Source organism: Corythoichthys intestinalis, chromosome 6 (genome assembly GCF_030265065.1).
Source record: "Corythoichthys intestinalis isolate RoL2023-P3 chromosome 6, ASM3026506v1, whole genome shotgun sequence".
In the NCBI taxonomy this organism is placed as follows: domain Eukaryota; kingdom Metazoa; phylum Chordata; class Actinopteri; order Syngnathiformes; family Syngnathidae; genus Corythoichthys; species Corythoichthys intestinalis.
Genome location: NC_080400.1, coordinates 52180227 through 52196955, shown reverse-complemented (window position 1 = coordinate 52196955; position 16729 = coordinate 52180227). Strand labels below are relative to the sequence as shown.

Sequence of the window (16729 nt, the reverse complement as noted above, 5' to 3'; positions counted from 1 at the left end):
TTATTAATTTTTTTACGTATTTATTCATTTTACATTAACTCATGATCAGTCCAGATCAGTTTTCCATTAGGTGTTGAAATAAAGTTGATGTTTTACTTTACAAAATGTGCTTTTTTTCCCCCCAAGTGTAACCTTTCAGTTTTCTGTCAATTTCTACATTTATATATGTATTTAAAAAAACACAACCGACATACTAGAAATAACATAGAACTTGTTTAATAGATTCAAAAGTGAGATTAAAGTGAGATAAAAATCAAAATGCCATTGCGGTAAAAGATTTAACATAACAAAAAATGTCAACAATTTGTTATCAAACATTAACAAATGAACAACATCGAATTATTTTTCCATTTCAATGTCCTGGTGTTGCTCTTTTCGTTTGCGGTAGAGGAATACGGCAAGGACAACTGTGACAATGAAGAGTGTGGTGATAGTGACAACGATTGCAGCGACTGCAGTGGTTGTTAGCAATCGTGGACTGCTCACATTGTTGTCCTGGGGCAGCGAACAGTCCAGGTGAAGGTCACAGTGTTTGGTGCCCACCATACTTTCCACCGTGCAGCGATAGCTTCCACACTGCCGCTCGGTGATGTTGAAATGCAAGGTGGCTCCTGTGGGGTCAACAATGGCCTGTGTAGGCAGGACCTTATTTCCAGTGGTCTTGGACCAGATGTAATGCAAAGGTGGGGTGCCTTGCAGAGAGCTGCATTTCAGCGTCATACTGTTGTCTTTATCCACACTGCACAAAGGCTGACTGGGTGCCTCTATGACTGTCAGGTCTAAGATCTTCTTGTCCAGTTCTGGTAACTTCTTCACCAGACAGCGGTACATCTCCTTGTCTGACAGACGTACATCTTTGATAATGATAGACGCGTCTCCATTTTGGGGATCGGCTGATGTGAAGTGCACCCTCCCCTCCATTGGTTTGTACAAATCGGAATACAAGCGGCCGCCAGTAAACCAAATGATGGGTTGCTCCTCTCGGTCTGCAGACTCGATACTCCACAAGACCTCCGTGTACTGCTGAGAGTCCACGGTGTGAGTGTACGCACAGGGTAGCTGGACACTTGACCCCCTGGCAACGTAGTAGTGGTTCATTTCCTTCTGGAAACGTAGTAGTGGTTCATTTCCTTCTGGATTTCCAGAGGGCATGCTGGACAAATGTTGAGAGACACTCCCAGGAGGACAGAAGGCCAAAGGAAGTGCCACATCATCACCATGTATACACCTGCAAGTAAAAGAAAAAAACATACTGGAATTATTCAAATGTATTTTAGGATTTTTTTCTCTCACTATAAAGCATAGACATCAGCAATCATGTTTTCATTATAAATGTAAAAAAACAATGGAAAACAGTATAACACTGACATCAGTTAAATGTATTTTACCTCGATACAAGTTTAAATGTTTTCAATCATTCATGTTCACACTTTAGGCGGCACGGTGGCTGAGTGGTTAGAACGTCTGCCTCACAGTTCTGAGCTCAAGGGTTCAATCCCGGGCTTCGGCCTTCCTGTGTGGAGTTTGCATGTTCTCCCCGTGCCTGCGTGGGTTTCCTCCGGGAACTCCGGTTTCCTCCCACATCCCAAAAACATGCATGGTAGGCTGATTGAACACTCTAAATTGTCCATAGGTGTGAGTGTGTGCGTGAATGGTTGTGTGTCTCCTTGTGCCCTGCGATTGGCTGGCAACCAATTCAGGGTGTCCCCTGCCTACTGCTCGAAGTTAGCTGGGATAGGCTCCAGCACCTCCGCGACCCTCGTGAGGAATAAGCGGCATGGAAAATGAATGAATGAATGAATGTTTACACTTTAAATAAAAACTATACAATTGAGGCCAGCAATTTTTTTCCCCAAGTGTTAAAATAAATGGAAAACACATAAACACTGCCATCAATAACATGTTTTTTTGCATGATTACAAGTATGAAAGTTATCAGTCATCTATGCTTAGACTATCAAATGAAATTAAAAGAAAAAAAGTTAACACTGCACTATTCAGCTTATGTGGAAACATGATCAATACAAAACACAATTCCAATGTCTCTCAAAACAAGTAAATAGGTTTTCTTACTTGCTTATCTTTAGGAAAGAAGATGCACACCAACGACTTGTCTGCTTCTTTGGCATTTGGTGTAGAAATTCATAACGAAAAAAACACTTATATCGGGAAGAGAAGATCAAAGCATCAAAGAGTTGAAAGGGGCCTGTCATCGTGACGTCACACTATTTGTTGACACGCCTCCGCCGCCATGACAGACGGCTTCGTGTACCGCAACTTCCGCTTTATTTCCGCACTTGTGCTCGCGTTTTCCGGTTTACACGTGCTCTAAATGTCGACACTAGGACGGATAATGGCCTTAAAAGTGTAATTAAACGCACCTTAAACTTGAAGTGTGGACAGGTATCAAAAATTAGTCGCAAAATACCCTGGAGAAAATTATCTGTCCTAGTATAGACATCAGGGCCATGAGTTTTCCTGTTTACACCACACACACCTCCAACAGACAAACAAAAACGCTTAGAAGAAACATGACAGAATGCACAATGTGATCGCATGAAAACTTCAAGTCAAAGTTATTTGTATTATAGCCATTACTTTTCACAATGTCGTACTTTTGAATTCTATATCTATGACAATCAGTATGTATATTTTTTAAGCAGTTGCATGGTCATGGTCTAATTTAACCAAAAGAGGGCGACATAACAAACTCAAAATTTTACTAGCGAAATATTTTTATGTTTGCATTCAGCTAGTGACGAGATTTGTCGTTCACTTGAGTAAACGAATCCATTCCGGTTCGTTCAGTAAAAAGATTCGTTCAAACAAATCGTTCAACGAATCGTTCGCCCCCCTCATCTCCCTCCCCGCCCAAACGAATCGTTCGGTTACTGAACGGGAAGTGACGTTGCCGAACGAATCACCAAAGACCGCTTCGCGGTATAACTGAACGGGAAGTGACATTGCTTGGTCCCTCCCTCTCTTCCACATTGACCACTCGTCGTAGTTTCAGAAATGAGTGACAGGCGGTATCATTCTGCTTTCACAGACAGCCTCGTCTCCCTCCTGCTGCTGCAAAAGCGAGGGAGAACTTCCGCGTCGTCTGTCCTAGTTCTATGGGCTCAAAGTCATGGTTCGTGCTTGCATTTCGATTTAGGACACGGTTAAACATTTTCCTTTTGTGAGGGGAGTAGGGGGCGGGGGCGCACGGACTTTCTTTAGCAGGTTCTTGATCACACATACAATCACATATACAGCATGTTTGCTGTCACGAAAATAAAAATACATCGTAAGTTTAATTTCTGAATATGGAACGACCAACACATCATATTTACATCTCGCTCTGTTGTATTTTTGTTTTTTTTGTATTAAGATGATCGTGTTGAATTTTTGCACTGGTATTAATAAATAAAATAATCCGGTCAGCTCCCCTGTCGTCCCCGCATCTCAGATCGTCAAATGCTGACGAGAAATAATTGTTTGCTCTTTACGATGTCGCCTTTCTACTCTCATTAGTCTGTTAAGAAAAATGTAGACATATTGCGACATCTCCTGTGTCCGCGTGCTTTGTTTTTGGGCGCTTGAGTAGCACATGATGGACGGATTGACATAATTTGTCAAACCAACCAACACCTGACACGAAAAAAAAAAAAAAAACACCCGGAAAAAAATTACATGTATATACAGTTTCATTGCAAATCAGTATTATGGTGATCATATTGTTTTTTTGCACTGGTATTAATAAATAAAATAATCCGGTCAGCTCCCCTGTCGTCCCCGCATCTCAGATCGTCAAATGCTGACGAGAAATAATTGTTAGCTCTTTACGATGTCGCCTTTCTACTCTCATTAGTCTGTTAAGAAAAATGTAGACATATTGCGACATCTCCCGTGTCTGCGTGCGTTGTTTTGGGCGCTTGAGTAGCACATGATGGACGGATTGACATAATTTGTCAAACCAACCAACACCTGACACGAAAGAAAAAAAAAACACTCGGGACAAAATTGACATGTATATACAGTTTCATTGCAAATCAGTATTATGGTGATCATACTAAATATTTTTTTTCTGTGCACATATGAGGTAAATATCGCTGCCATGAAGCCTCCATATAGTGACAGTTCTCTGCCCGCTTCACTGCCGTCACGCGACCGCAGCTCAGCTTTTGCTTGCCTCGTAGCTACCCGTGTTTTAAATTACTGTAAATTTGATAGTATGTCGTCATAGGCAGTCACGAGTTTGTTTAGAAAAGTACTACTCTAAACAATGCTCGCTAGATTTGTGTGGTGTTTTTGTCTGTTTGAGCAGCATTTGATAGGCTCCACGTTAACAAATATGTGACAAAGTCATTTCCTTTCATTTTCTGATTCGTTCACCGCATAGTCATTACTGGAAAATCAAGTTAGCAGCAAGCTAGGTCAGGAACCGGAGGACCGAGTCACTGAACGGGAAGTGACAAAACTCAGTCTTGCCCCCCTGCCTGCACGCTGGCTGCTTATTGGCCACACGTGGACGTGAGTGACAAACGCCCTGATTCTGTTTCCGCTCCCTCCCCCTGCCCGCGATGAGGCTGGCGTCTGATTGGTCGTGTGCGATGTCAGAAGACGCTGCCGCTTGCTCAACGCCCTCCCATGCAGCGAACAAGCACCACCTTCATAGAACGAATCAGTGCAGATGATGATTAGTTCGGTCTCGTTCACCAAAACAATTCGTTCAAAAAGAACGAATCGTTCGCGACCGATACAACACTACATTCAGCCACCCCAACACACACATACACCTACGCACCCACTCTCTTACGATCACGGGGCTTTTCAAAGAAATGTCAAATCTCTCAATCTGACTCCAAATCAAGGGATTTTTTTCTTATTAAACAGCTTCAGAGACCTATACCCAAGAAGAAACTCATTCATCCGATGTTCAAAACAAGATTTTCTTTGAAAGTATCTGCATTTGTGAAGAAAAAAAACAAGTATTACAAATCACATTGATCACATAAACAAATATTTATTTGTGCCAAACATTTCAAACTTCATTGAATCCACTGTCCACTTTGAAAGATCAATTTGTTTGGACTGAAACCAGCTCCGCATATCCCTCCTGTACAATTGCACTATATCAGACTGAAAAAACAAATGTTCAAGATTATCAATGTCATTTTCAAAAAACACAAAACAATTGTGCACAAAATTAAAAATTTAAGATCCTAGGAGTCTATTACCTGTTTGTCGCATGCATATAGGCTGATATTTGTTTAATCAGAAAATACGTTTTCTAGTTAAGCATTTCAAATTTACTTCTGATGGCACTAATAGCCTATCAGCCCAGAGAGAGCACCCATGAATAGACAATAATAGCACTTTCATTAGTGGATGCTGAATTCCTTACAAACACTGAAAGTCAAGTATTATTTATGTTCATGGCCCTCAACCACAATAATGTCTTTGTTGGGGCACGGGATGAACTTACTTACCTTTGGTACATTACAGGTGGTGGCAATAGCTAATTCACACTTGCAGCCAGTTAAAATTGATTCAAGTTGACTCAACCTCTGCCCTGTGTCCTTGTGTGTACCACATTGAGCATGGAGAGAAGAAGGAAGACCAAAGAACTGTCTGAGGATTTGAGAAGCAAAATTGTGAGGAAGCATGGGCAATCTCAAGGTTACAAGTCAATCTCCAAAGACCTGAATGTTCCTGTGTCTACCGTGCGCGGCGTCATCAATAAGTGTAAAGCCCATTGTTACAAACCTCCCTAGGTGTAGACGGAAAACAAAAATTGACTAGAGATTTCAACCAAAGAGTGTGCGGATGTTGGATAAAGAACCTCGACTAACATTCAAACAAGTTCAAATTGTCCTGCAGTCCGAGAGTATAACATTGTCAACCCGTACTATCCGTTGGTGTCTGAATGAAAAGGGACTTTATAGTAGGATACTCAGGAAGACCCCACTTTTGACCCAGAGACCCAAAAAAAAAAGCCAGGCTGGAGTTTGCCTAAACATACCTGAGAAAGCCAAAAACATTTTGGAAGAATGTTCTCTAGTCAGATGAGACAAAAGTAGAACTTTTTGGGAAAAGGCATCAACATAGAGTTTACGGGGGGGGGAAAATGAGGCCTTCAAAGTAAAGAACACGGTCCCCAAAGTCAAACGTGGTGGAGGTTCCCTGATGTTTTGGGGTTGCTTGGCTGCCTCTGGCACTGGACTGCTTGACCGTGTACATGGCATTATGAAGTCTGAAGACTGCCAACACATTTTGCAGCATAAATTAGGGCCCAGTGTGAGAAAGCTGGGTCTCCCTCAGAGGTCATGGGTGTTCCGGCAGCAGGACAAGGACCCAAAACACACTTTAAAAAGCACTAGAACATGGTTTGAGAGAAAGCACTGGAGACTTCTAAAGTGGCCAGCAATGAGACCTGACCTGAATCCCATAGAACACGTGTGGAGATATCTGAAAATGGCAGTTTGGAGAAGGCACCCTTCAAATCTCAGAGACCTGGAGCAGTTGGCCAAAGAAGAATGGTCTAAAATTTCAGCAGAACGTGTAAGAATCTCATTCATGAATACCGGAAGGGGTTGTTCGCAGTTATTTTGTCTAAAGGTCGTGCTACCAAGTATTAGGCTGAGGGTGCCAATACTTTTGTCAGGCCCATTTTTGGAGTTTTGTGTAAAATGATAATGATTTAATTTTTATCGGTCTCTTTTGTGTTTTTTAATTGCAAGCAAAATAAATGAAGCTATTACTACTAAAGCATTTGTAATTGCAATCATTGTCTGGGAGAAATTGAGCATTATCTGACATAATTGCAGGGGTGCCAATACTTTTGGCCAGCACTGTATATAGTAATGGCTGTATTGTGAGATGGTGACCCGGCTGACGTCACATTCGCATTCTTCCTCAATCCAGGAAGTCACTCATTTTCATGGTGCGGGATTCAAAAAATTGAATTAACAAATCGATCACGTCCACACACATCTAAGTGGTCCATTTCATTCAGGAGCATAAAATACCGCATGAAATATGATATAAACATGCTGTCATAGGCACTTTAGGCCTTTTCTGTTACATACAAAACAATGTTAATACAGTTATACTTGATTTATTTTAATTATATTATTATTATTTAATGATACGATTATATAAATTTATCGATATTACCTTTTTCTCTTTAACATTAAAAGGACAAAACAATAAGCAGAGGTGTACTTATAATAATGAAAAAATTATGAACAAATGGTACTATTTACAGTTGTTGCAGAGAGTTGGGGGGCGCGAAACACTTACGTCTTCCGGGGGGAGGGCGTAACAGAAAACAATTGAGAAGCACTGGCCTCAGACAAGATGGAGGAAATTATGAACAGTTTACATTGAATGGCAGTACAAGCACATAATATTCAAGCTTCCACAGAGGTAAAAGAAATTCCAGTAAAAATTCTCTTAAAATGAAGGAAATTTATTTGGAATTATTTAGAGGCAGCTTATATGGTTGCAGGTCTGTCTTTACGTCTCGGATGCTTTTTACTCTTAATTGAGTTTGCAGGTTATAGGACACATGAAACGTGGAAACTTTTAAATGATTTGTTTTACTTTTTAATTAACAAATACATTTGATCGGGAATGCGACGACTTTTTACATCCACGGTATAGTAATAAAATGCCAGTACCAAACTTTTTATTTTTTACTCATGATCAAAAGACAGTTTGTGTATAATCCAACACTTAACACATAAACCTTTCAAAATGCTAAATCTGAACAATTTGGAGATTTAAAAAAAAAAAAAAAAAAAAGTCCCTCAAAAATAGATAATAAATACATCGAGCTGTTTTTTCAAAGATAGCACACCCAATTTTTTTGCTCATGAGTGTCATGTGAGTGAGTGTTGCCTCGGGTTTTCAATAAATTACTTATGAACTAATGTTTAATAATTGCAATAAAAAACAATTTAAAAATAACTACTGATTTGCTGCTGCGTGGGAGTCTGGCCTCTTAGAGGCAGTGTAGCGCACATATTATTAAAGTCAAGATTTAATTTTATTAATTTAACTAATTTTTCTAATATTAGGAGGAATATAAGCTTGAAGTAGTGTGGTATTACCTGTCTTTATAGTTTACTACAGCGTTTGTTTGTAAATATTCTTTATTTGAAGGTGGACCCCTCCATAATTTCTACTGCTCCCGAGTTTTATTTATTTTTTTACGTATTTATTTATTTTACATTAACTCATGATCAGTCCAGATCAGTTTCCCATTAGGTGTTAAAATAAAGTTGATGTTTAACTTTACAGAAAGTGTTTTTTTCCCCCAAGTGTAACCTTTCAGTTTTCTGTCAATTTGGCCAGTTCTACAATTTCTACATTTACAGTACTGTATATATGTATAAAAAAACACAACCGACATACTAGAAATAACATAGAACTTGTTTAATAGATTCAAAAGTGAGATAAAAATCAAAATGCCCTTGCGGTAAAAGATTTAACATAACAATCAATGTCAACAATTTGTTATCAAACATTAACAAATGAACAACATTAAATTATTTTTCCATTTCAATTTCCTGGTGCTGCTCTTTTTGTTTGCGGTAGAGGAATACGGCAAGGACAACTGTGACAATGAAGAGTGTGGTGATAGTGACAACGATTGCAGCAACTGCAGTGGTTGTCAGCAATTGTGGACTGCTCACATTGTTGGCCAGGGGCAGCAAACAGTCCAGGTGAAGGTCACAGTGTTTGGTGCCCACCATACTTTCCACCGTGCAGCGATAGCTTCCACACTCCCGCTCGGTGATGTTGAAATGCAAGGTGGCTCCTGTGGGGTCGACAATGGCCTGTGTAGGCAAGACCTTATTTCCGCTGGTCTTGGACCAGATGTAATGCAAAGGTGGGGTGCCTTGCAGAGAGCTGCATTTCAGCGTCATACTGTTGTCTTCTTCGTCCACACTGCACAGAGGCTGACTGGGTGCCTCTATGACTGTCAGGTCTAAGATCTTCTTATCCAGTTCTGGTAACTTCTTCACCAGACAGCGGTACATCTCTGTGTCTGACGGATGTACATCTTTGATGATGATAGACGCGTCTCCATTTTGGGGATCGGCTGATGTGAAGTGGACCCTCCCCTCCATTGGTTTGTACAAATCGGAATACAAGCGGCCGCCAGTAAACCAAATGATGGGTTGCTCCTCTCTGTCTGCAGACTCGATACTCCACAAGACCTCCGTGTACTGCTGAGAGTCCACGGTGTGAGTGTACGCACAGGGTAGCTGGACACTTGACCCCCTGGCGACGTAGTAGTGGTTCATTTCCTTCTGGATTTCCAGAGGGCATGCTGGACAAATGTTGAGAAACACTCCCACGAGGACAGAAGGCCAAAGGAAGTGCCACATCATCGCCATGCATACACCTGCAAGTAAAAGACAAAAACATACTGGAATTAGTCAAATGTATTTTAGGATTTTTTTCCTATCACTATAAAGCATAGACTTCACATCAGCAATCATGTTTTCATTATAAATGTAAAAAACAATGGAAAACAGAATAACACGGACGTCAGTTAAATGTATTTTACCTTGATACAAGTTTAAATGTTTTCAGTCAGTCATGTTTACACTTTAAATAAAAACCATACAATTGAGGACAGCATTTTTTCCCAAGTGTTAAAATAAATGGAAACCACATAAACACTGCCATCAATAACGTGTTTTTTTGCATGATTAGAAGTATGAAAGTTATCAGTCATCTATGCTTAGACTATCAGATGAAATTAAAAGAAAAAAAAGTTAACACTGCACTATTCAGCTTATGTGGAAACATGATCAATACAAAAAACACCACAATTCCAATGTCTCTCAAAACAAGTAAATAGGATTTCTTACTTGCTTATCTTTAGAAAGGAAGATGCTCACCAACGACAGCAACACTTGTCTGCTTCTTTGGCATTTGGTGTAGTAATTCATCACGAAAAAACAACTTATATCGGAAAGAGAAGATCAAAGCATCAAAGAGTTGAAAGGCACCTGTCATCGTGACGTCACGCTATTTGTTGACACGCCTCCGCCGCCATGACAGACGGCTTCGTGTACCGCGACTTCCGCTTTATTTCCGCACTTGTGTTCGCGTTTTCCGGTTTACACATGCTCTAAACGTCGACACTAGGACGGATAATGGCCTTGTATCAAAAATTAGTCGCAAAATACCCTGGAGAAAATTATCTGTCCTAGTATAGACGTCAGGGCCATGGGTTTTCCTGTTTACACCACATACACCTCCAACAGACAAACAAAAACGCTTAGAAGAAACATGACAGAATGCACAATGTGATCGCGTGAAAACTTCAAGTCAAGGTTATTTGTATCATAGCCACTACTTTTCTCAACGTCGTACTTTTGAATGCTATAGACCCTACCCACGTGACGTCACAACTCCGCTCTCCTGAATGGTACCGCCCACTTGTCCGTCAAAACATAGTCTTAACCTGTTACGGCTAAGTACATTTCTCCTATTTACGGTGTGTTTTTCTGCTCCTTAACATTAATAATCAAAATGGTGAAGGCGTGTGTGGCTGTTGGTTGCACTAACAGAGAAGATGGAAGGAGAGACTTGAAGTTTTACCGTATTCCGAGGGATCCAAAGAGGAGAGCGAAATGGACGGCTGCAATTCGACGTGAAAACTGGGCACCAAAAAATCACCACAGACTATGTAGTAGTCATTTTATATCCGGTAAGATGCATTTAAGATATACTTAGAGGGTTTTGGGCTGACAAATAACCACAATTAAGATCATTGCTAGGCTAATCGCCGACAACATACACGTATGTATGTAGTGAGAGTGCTATCGCTAAACCATATAAACATTAAAAGCCTTAACTCCATTGACAAACGACATGAAATACATTAGACTTGACAGTGGACGTTAGCAATAACAAAAGATTTTGAATTGAAAATTTCGTAACTCACCTTTCCAAGCACAAGATAGATTCCTGCCGAATTTTCGTGGACGAGGACCTGTTTCACCCAACCAGCAACGAAGTATTTATAAGCCTCCTAGCTCTTGAAGTTTTTCAAATTTTCGTGAGAATAGGCTGATTTTGTGTGGACAAGATAATTGTAAACATCAGCGTAGCAGATGTCAGGCAGACAGGACGAAGACAGTGGGTCGAAAAACATCGATTTGGGCATCAAATATGGATCTGGCGACTGTATAGAACGAAGCTTTTCCACATAACGCCTTTTATGCAACACATCCAGTGAGTTTACGGCATCAGAAAGCACCGGGTCTTCCATGAAATGCATTTTAAATTCCTCGATCAATTGAAACCAATGCTAATACAGAGACAAAATGACGGACAAGTGGGCGGAACCATACAGCGAGCACGTGGTTTTGTGACGTCGGTGGGTAGGGTCTATAGCCCATAGAGAGCACCCATGAATAGACAACAATAGCACTTTCATTAAAGGATGCTGCATTCATTACAAACATTGCCAGTCAGGTCATATTTATATTCACCGCCCTCAATCACAACAATGTTGATTAAAAGTGGGTTCAAATCCAGCATCAACTAACGCACATTGTTGTTATGCATAGCAAAGAAGCTTACACCGCCTGCAGCAAAAATAAAAACTGTCCCTCTGTCCAATAACACTGTCTTTTTTGTTCTATTAATTTTTGTTTGTTCGGTCAAATTGTTTGGCATATTATCGTCATGAGTTAATGTTGCTAATCAATTTGAATTTATTTTTATTTATTGATTTTATTACATTTTATTTTTCAGTATCAAATGGTCAAAAATGTACATTGAGTGTATTTTTACAGTTCAGATGTTTTTTTTTTTTAATTCAGGCAAATTAACGCACTTTTCTGTTACAAACAAAACAATGTTAATAAAGTTATAATTTATATATTTTAATTACATTATTATTATTATTTAATAATACGCTTATTTAAGCTGATCGATATTACCTTTCACTCTTTAAAATTAAAAAGGACACAACGTTATGCAGAGGTGCACTTAAAGTAATAATAATTTCATGAACAAATGATACTATTTGCAGTGGTAGCAGAGAGTTGGGGGGGCGCGAAGCATTTTAGTCATCCTGGAGGAGGGCGTAACAGTAAACAATTGAGAAGCACTTGTCTAAGATAATGTGGAGGAAATTATGAAGAGTTTACATTGAGTAAACTAAGTAAGTTTCTACGGAGGTAAAAAAAAATTCCAGTGGAAAATTCTTTGAGGATAACGGAATTTTATCTGGAATTATTTAGAGGAAGCCTATATGATTGCAGTTCTGTCTTTCCATTCTACGAGTTAAAATCTCATCGGTTTTTGGCCACATTCACTGGACAGTTATAGGATGTGCACACTTGGGAAACCACAATATTACTACTTTTTTGTTTGTAATTATTTTTTTAACTTCCCCTCTTTTTTTCTTAATTGATTTTGCAGGTTATAGGACATATTAATCGTGAACACTTTTAAATAATTAGTTTCACTTTTTATTTAACAAATACATTTGATCAGACATGGAGGACTTTTTATATCCAGTTTAAAAATACAATGTCAGTAGCAAACTTTTTTCTTTTTTTTACTCATGTTTGGTCAAAAAACAATTCATGTATAATCCAACAAATGACAGATACACCTTTTAATCAGCTAAATTTGAACAATTTGAAGATTAAAAAAAAAGTCCCTCAATAAAAGATGATGAATACACCAGGAAAATGGGTATGTTTTTTCTGTTTTTGCGGTAGACCCAATTTTTTGCTCAAGAGTGTCAAGTGAGTGAGTGTAGCCTCAGGTTTTTAATAAATTATTTATGAAACTAATGTTTAATAATAGAAATATAAAACAATTTAAAAAATAACTACTGATTTGCTGCTGTGTGGGAGTCTGGCCTCCTTGGGGCAGTGTGGCGCATATATTATTAAAGTCAAGATTTAATTTTGTTAATTTAACTAATTTTTCAAATATTACGAGGAATATAAGTTTGAAGCAGTGTGGTATCACCTGTCTTTATGCTTTACTACAGCGTTTGTTTGTAAATATTCTTTATTTGAAGGTGAACTCCACCATAATTTCTGCTGCTACAGCGTTTTATTTTATTTACTTTTTTTTAGGTGTTGAAATAAAGTTGATGTTTTTTTTACTTTACAAAATGTGCTTTTTTTTTTTTTTTTTTTTTACCCTAAGTGTAACCTTTCAGTTTTCTGTCAATTTCAACATTTAGATATGTATTTAAAAAAAAAAGACAACCGACATACTAGAAATAACATAGAACCTGTTTATTAAATTCAAAAGTGAGATTAAAGTGAGATAATGCTGAAAAATCAAAATGCCGTTGTGGTAAAAGACTTAACATAACAATGTCAACAATTTTTTATCAAACATTAACAAATGAACAACATTGAATTATTTTTCCATTTCAATGTCCTGGGGTTGCTCTTTTCGTTTGCGGTAGAGGAATACGGCAAGGACAACTATGACAATGAAGAGTGTGGTGATGGTGACAACGATTGCAGCGACTGCAGTGGTTGTCAGCAATCGTGGACTGCTAACACTGTTGTCCTGCAGTGAACAGTCCAGGTGAAGGTCACAGTGTTTGGTGCCCACCATACTTTCCACCGTGCAGCGATAGCTTCCACACTCCCGCTCGGTGATGTTGAAATGCAAGGTGGCTCCTGTGGGGTCCACAGTGGCCTGAGGAGGCAAGACCTTATTTCCACTGGTCTTGGACCAGATGTAATGCAAAGGTGGGGTGCCTTGCAGAGAGCTGCATTTCAGCGTCATACTGTTGTCTTCTTCGTCCACACTGCAGAGAGGCTGACTGGGTGCCTCTATGACTGTCAGGTCTAAGATCTTCTTGTCCAGTTCTGGTAACTTCTTCACCAGACAGCGGTACATCTCCGTGTCTGACGGACGTACATCTTTGATGATGATAGACGCGTCTCCGTTTTGGGGATCGGCTGACGTGAAGTGGACCCTCCCTTCCATTGGTTTGTACAAATCGGAATACAAGCGGCCGCCAGTAAACCAAATGATGGGTTGCTCCTCTCGGTCTGCAGACTCAATACTCCACGAGACCTCCGTGTACTGCTGAGAGTCCACGGTGTGAGTGTACACACAGGGTAGCTGGACACTTGACCCCCTGGCGACGTAGTAGTGGTTCATTTCCTTCTGGATTTCCAGAGGGCATGCTGGACAAATGTTGAAAAACACTCCCAGGAGGACAGAAGGCCAAAGGAAGTGCCACATCATCGCCATGTATACACCTGCAAGTAAAAGACAAAAACATACTGGAATTAATCAAACACATTTTAGGATTTTTTTTTTTCCTATCACTATAAAGCAGGGGTGGGCAAACCGGTCCTCGAGGGCCGCAGTGGGTCCTGGTCTTTGTTCCAACTGATTCAGCACACACAGTATAACCAATGAGGTTTCAGTGGAAACAAGGAGCACCTGACTGCAATCAACTGATTGCACTTGTAAGAAACCAGATTGGTGAAAGGCTGTCCTCATGATGGGTATGAACAAAAACCCGCACCCACTGCGGCCCTTTGTGGAATTAATTGCCCACCCCTGCTATAAAGCATAGACTTCACATCAGCAATCATGTTTTCATTATAAATGTAAAAAACAATGGAAAACAGAATAACACTGACATCAGTTAAATGTATTTTACCTCGATCCAAGTTTAAATGTTTTCAATCAGTCATGTTTACTCTTTAAATAAAAACTATACAATTGAAGACAGCAATTTTTTCCCCCAAGTGTTAAAATAAATGGAAAACACAAACACTGCCACAATAACATGTTTTTTGCATGATTACAAGTATAAAAGTTATCAGTCATCAATGCTTAGACTATCAAATGAAATTAAAAGAAAAAAAGTTAACACTGCACTATTCAGCTTATGTGGAAACATGATCAATACAAAACACCACAATTCCAATGTCTCTCAAAACAAGTAAATAGGATTTCTTACTTGCTTATCTTTAGGAAGGAAGATGCACACCAACGACAGCAACACTTGTCTGCTTCTTTGGCATTTGGAGTAGTAATTCATCACGAAAAAGCAACTTATATCGGAAAGGAAGATCAAAGCATCAAAGAGTTGAAAGGGCTCCTCTCATCGTGACGTCATGCTATTTGTTGACACGCCTCCGCCGCCATGACAGACGGCTTCGTGTACCGCGACTTCCGCTTTACTTCCGTACTTGCGCTCGCGTTTTCCGGTTTACACGTGCTCTAAACGTCGACACTAGGACGAATAATGGCCTTGTATCAAAAATTTGTCGCAAAATACCCAGGAGAAAATTATCTGTCCAGGGCCATGGGTTTTCCTGTTTACACCACATACACCTCCAACAGACAAACAAAAACGCTTAGAAGAAACATGACAATGCACAAAGTGATCGCATGAAAACTTCAAGTCAAGGTTATTTGTATCATAGCCACTACTTTTCACAATGTCGTACTTTTGAATTCTATACGTATGACAATCAGTCTGTATATTTTTTAAGCAGTTGCATGGTCATTGTCTAATTTAACCAAAGGAGGGCGACATAATGAACTCAAAACTTTCTTTACTAGCGAAATATTTTTATCTTTGCATTCAGCCACCCCAACACCAGTTACGTGCGGTCAGGGGAGGCAGGTGAGGCAGAGCCTCACCTGTCATCATGACAAAAAAATAATTATAGCATCAAATTTATATTAATATTTGTCCATTGCTCTTTATGTATGACTCATTTCAAACATTTTTTATAGTCAAAATCGCTGAATTTGCCCATTTCCTGTTCAAATAACGAAATGAAACGAGAGGTGCGGCAGCAACGAGTAAAGCCTCACCTCTGATTGCGCAATCCATAACAAACTGGGTTGATACATGGAATTGGAGCGTGCTGGTTGCCGTACATCTGCATGTCGCCATTATAATGTTTCCAGATACGTTTACTTGACCTGATTTTCCACAGTCTGGCTAATGTCTTTAACCCTTAAAGTTTAATTTTTGTTAGCGACATATTTAGTTTTGCTGATGGGAAATAAAACCGCAGTGAAAAGGCACAGCTTGCGGCAGATAGTACTCTGCCGCACTGAAAGGGGGCGTACGTGAAACTGGACTTTCCGTCAAAAGTGGACGCGATTAACAACACCGGAGCTAAAAGGTGTGCTTCAAACTACGGGACAGAAGATAACTCGCGCTTTTCAAACGGATTGGTACACCCGAAAAGACTGGCTATGTGGCTGTCCTTCGAAAAAATCGGCTTTGCTGCTTTCCCTGCCTTTTTTTCTCAACTTGTGCCAATGTCTGGACTAACACGAGATATTGTGACATTAAAAAACTACCACGAAGCCTCAGCAAACACGAGAGCTCGACCACTCACATTCAAAGCCTGATTGCTTTAAAAACTTTTGGAAGCTCAAGGATCGATTTGGCTTTGACGAACAGCGGAAGCTCAACGGTAGCATCCAGAATGCTCAGGTAAAGAGTTTGAAATACCTCATTAATGCAACCTGCATCCTAGCTAAACAGGAGTTAACATTTCGTGGTAACGATGAGCGTGTAAGCTCTTCTAAACGTGGCATATATGTAGAACGATTACATGGTTTTGCTAAGAAAGATGAAAGGTTAGCTAGACATTTGGACACATCCACTGTGTGTTCTTGCTTGTCAAATAGAACACATCGATCTAATTGAAGCAATCCTCTCCATTGAGGCGGAGAGATTTTTTTAA

The 16729-nt window shown here is 39.7% G+C and overlaps 3 protein-coding genes across 3 annotated transcripts; all 3 read right to left on the bottom strand.

Annotated features, from left to right (window-relative positions):
• Positions 1 to 339: 339 nt before the first annotated feature.
• On the bottom strand, positions 340 to 2159 carry LOC130917118 (coxsackievirus and adenovirus receptor homolog). The gene is made up of 2 exons (XM_057838207.1): positions 2073 to 2159; positions 340 to 1228 (listed from the first exon to the last, which is right to left on the bottom strand). Exons 1-2 carry the CDS (start codon positions 2126 to 2128, stop codon positions 340 to 342), a joined length of 945 nt encoding a protein of 314 aa, XP_057694190.1. The 5' UTR covers positions 2129 to 2159.
• Positions 2160 to 8536: 6377 nt separating this feature from the next.
• On the bottom strand, positions 8537 to 9391 carry LOC130917117 (coxsackievirus and adenovirus receptor homolog). The gene has a single exon (XM_057838205.1). It carries the CDS (start codon positions 9389 to 9391, stop codon positions 8537 to 8539), a length of 855 nt encoding a protein of 284 aa, XP_057694188.1.
• Positions 9392 to 13403: 4012 nt separating this feature from the next.
• LOC130917116 (coxsackievirus and adenovirus receptor homolog) lies at positions 13404 to 14255 on the bottom strand. Its single transcript, XM_057838204.1, has one exon. The coding sequence runs from the start codon at positions 14253 to 14255 to the stop codon at positions 13404 to 13406; it is 852 nt and encodes a 283-aa protein (XP_057694187.1).
• Positions 14256 to 16729: the final 2474 nt, after the last annotated feature.

Bases quoted from the DNA above. Each gene is read 5' to 3' on its own strand.
- LOC130917117 (XM_057838205.1), bottom strand. From the start codon at position 9,391: ATGGCGATGATGTGGCACTTCCTTTGGCCTTCTGTCCTCGTGGGAGTG.
- LOC130917118 (XM_057838207.1), bottom strand. From the start codon at position 2,128: ATGCCAAAGAAGCAGACAAGTCGTTGGTGTGCATCTTCTTTCCTAAAG. The intron at 1,229-2,072 runs GTAAGAAAACCT...TTTTACTTGCAG, and splicing joins TCTTTCCTAAAGATAAGCAA to GTGTATACATGGTGATGATG.
- LOC130917116 (XM_057838204.1), bottom strand. From the start codon at position 14,255: ATGGCGATGATGTGGCACTTCCTTTGGCCTTCTGTCCTCCTGGGAGTG.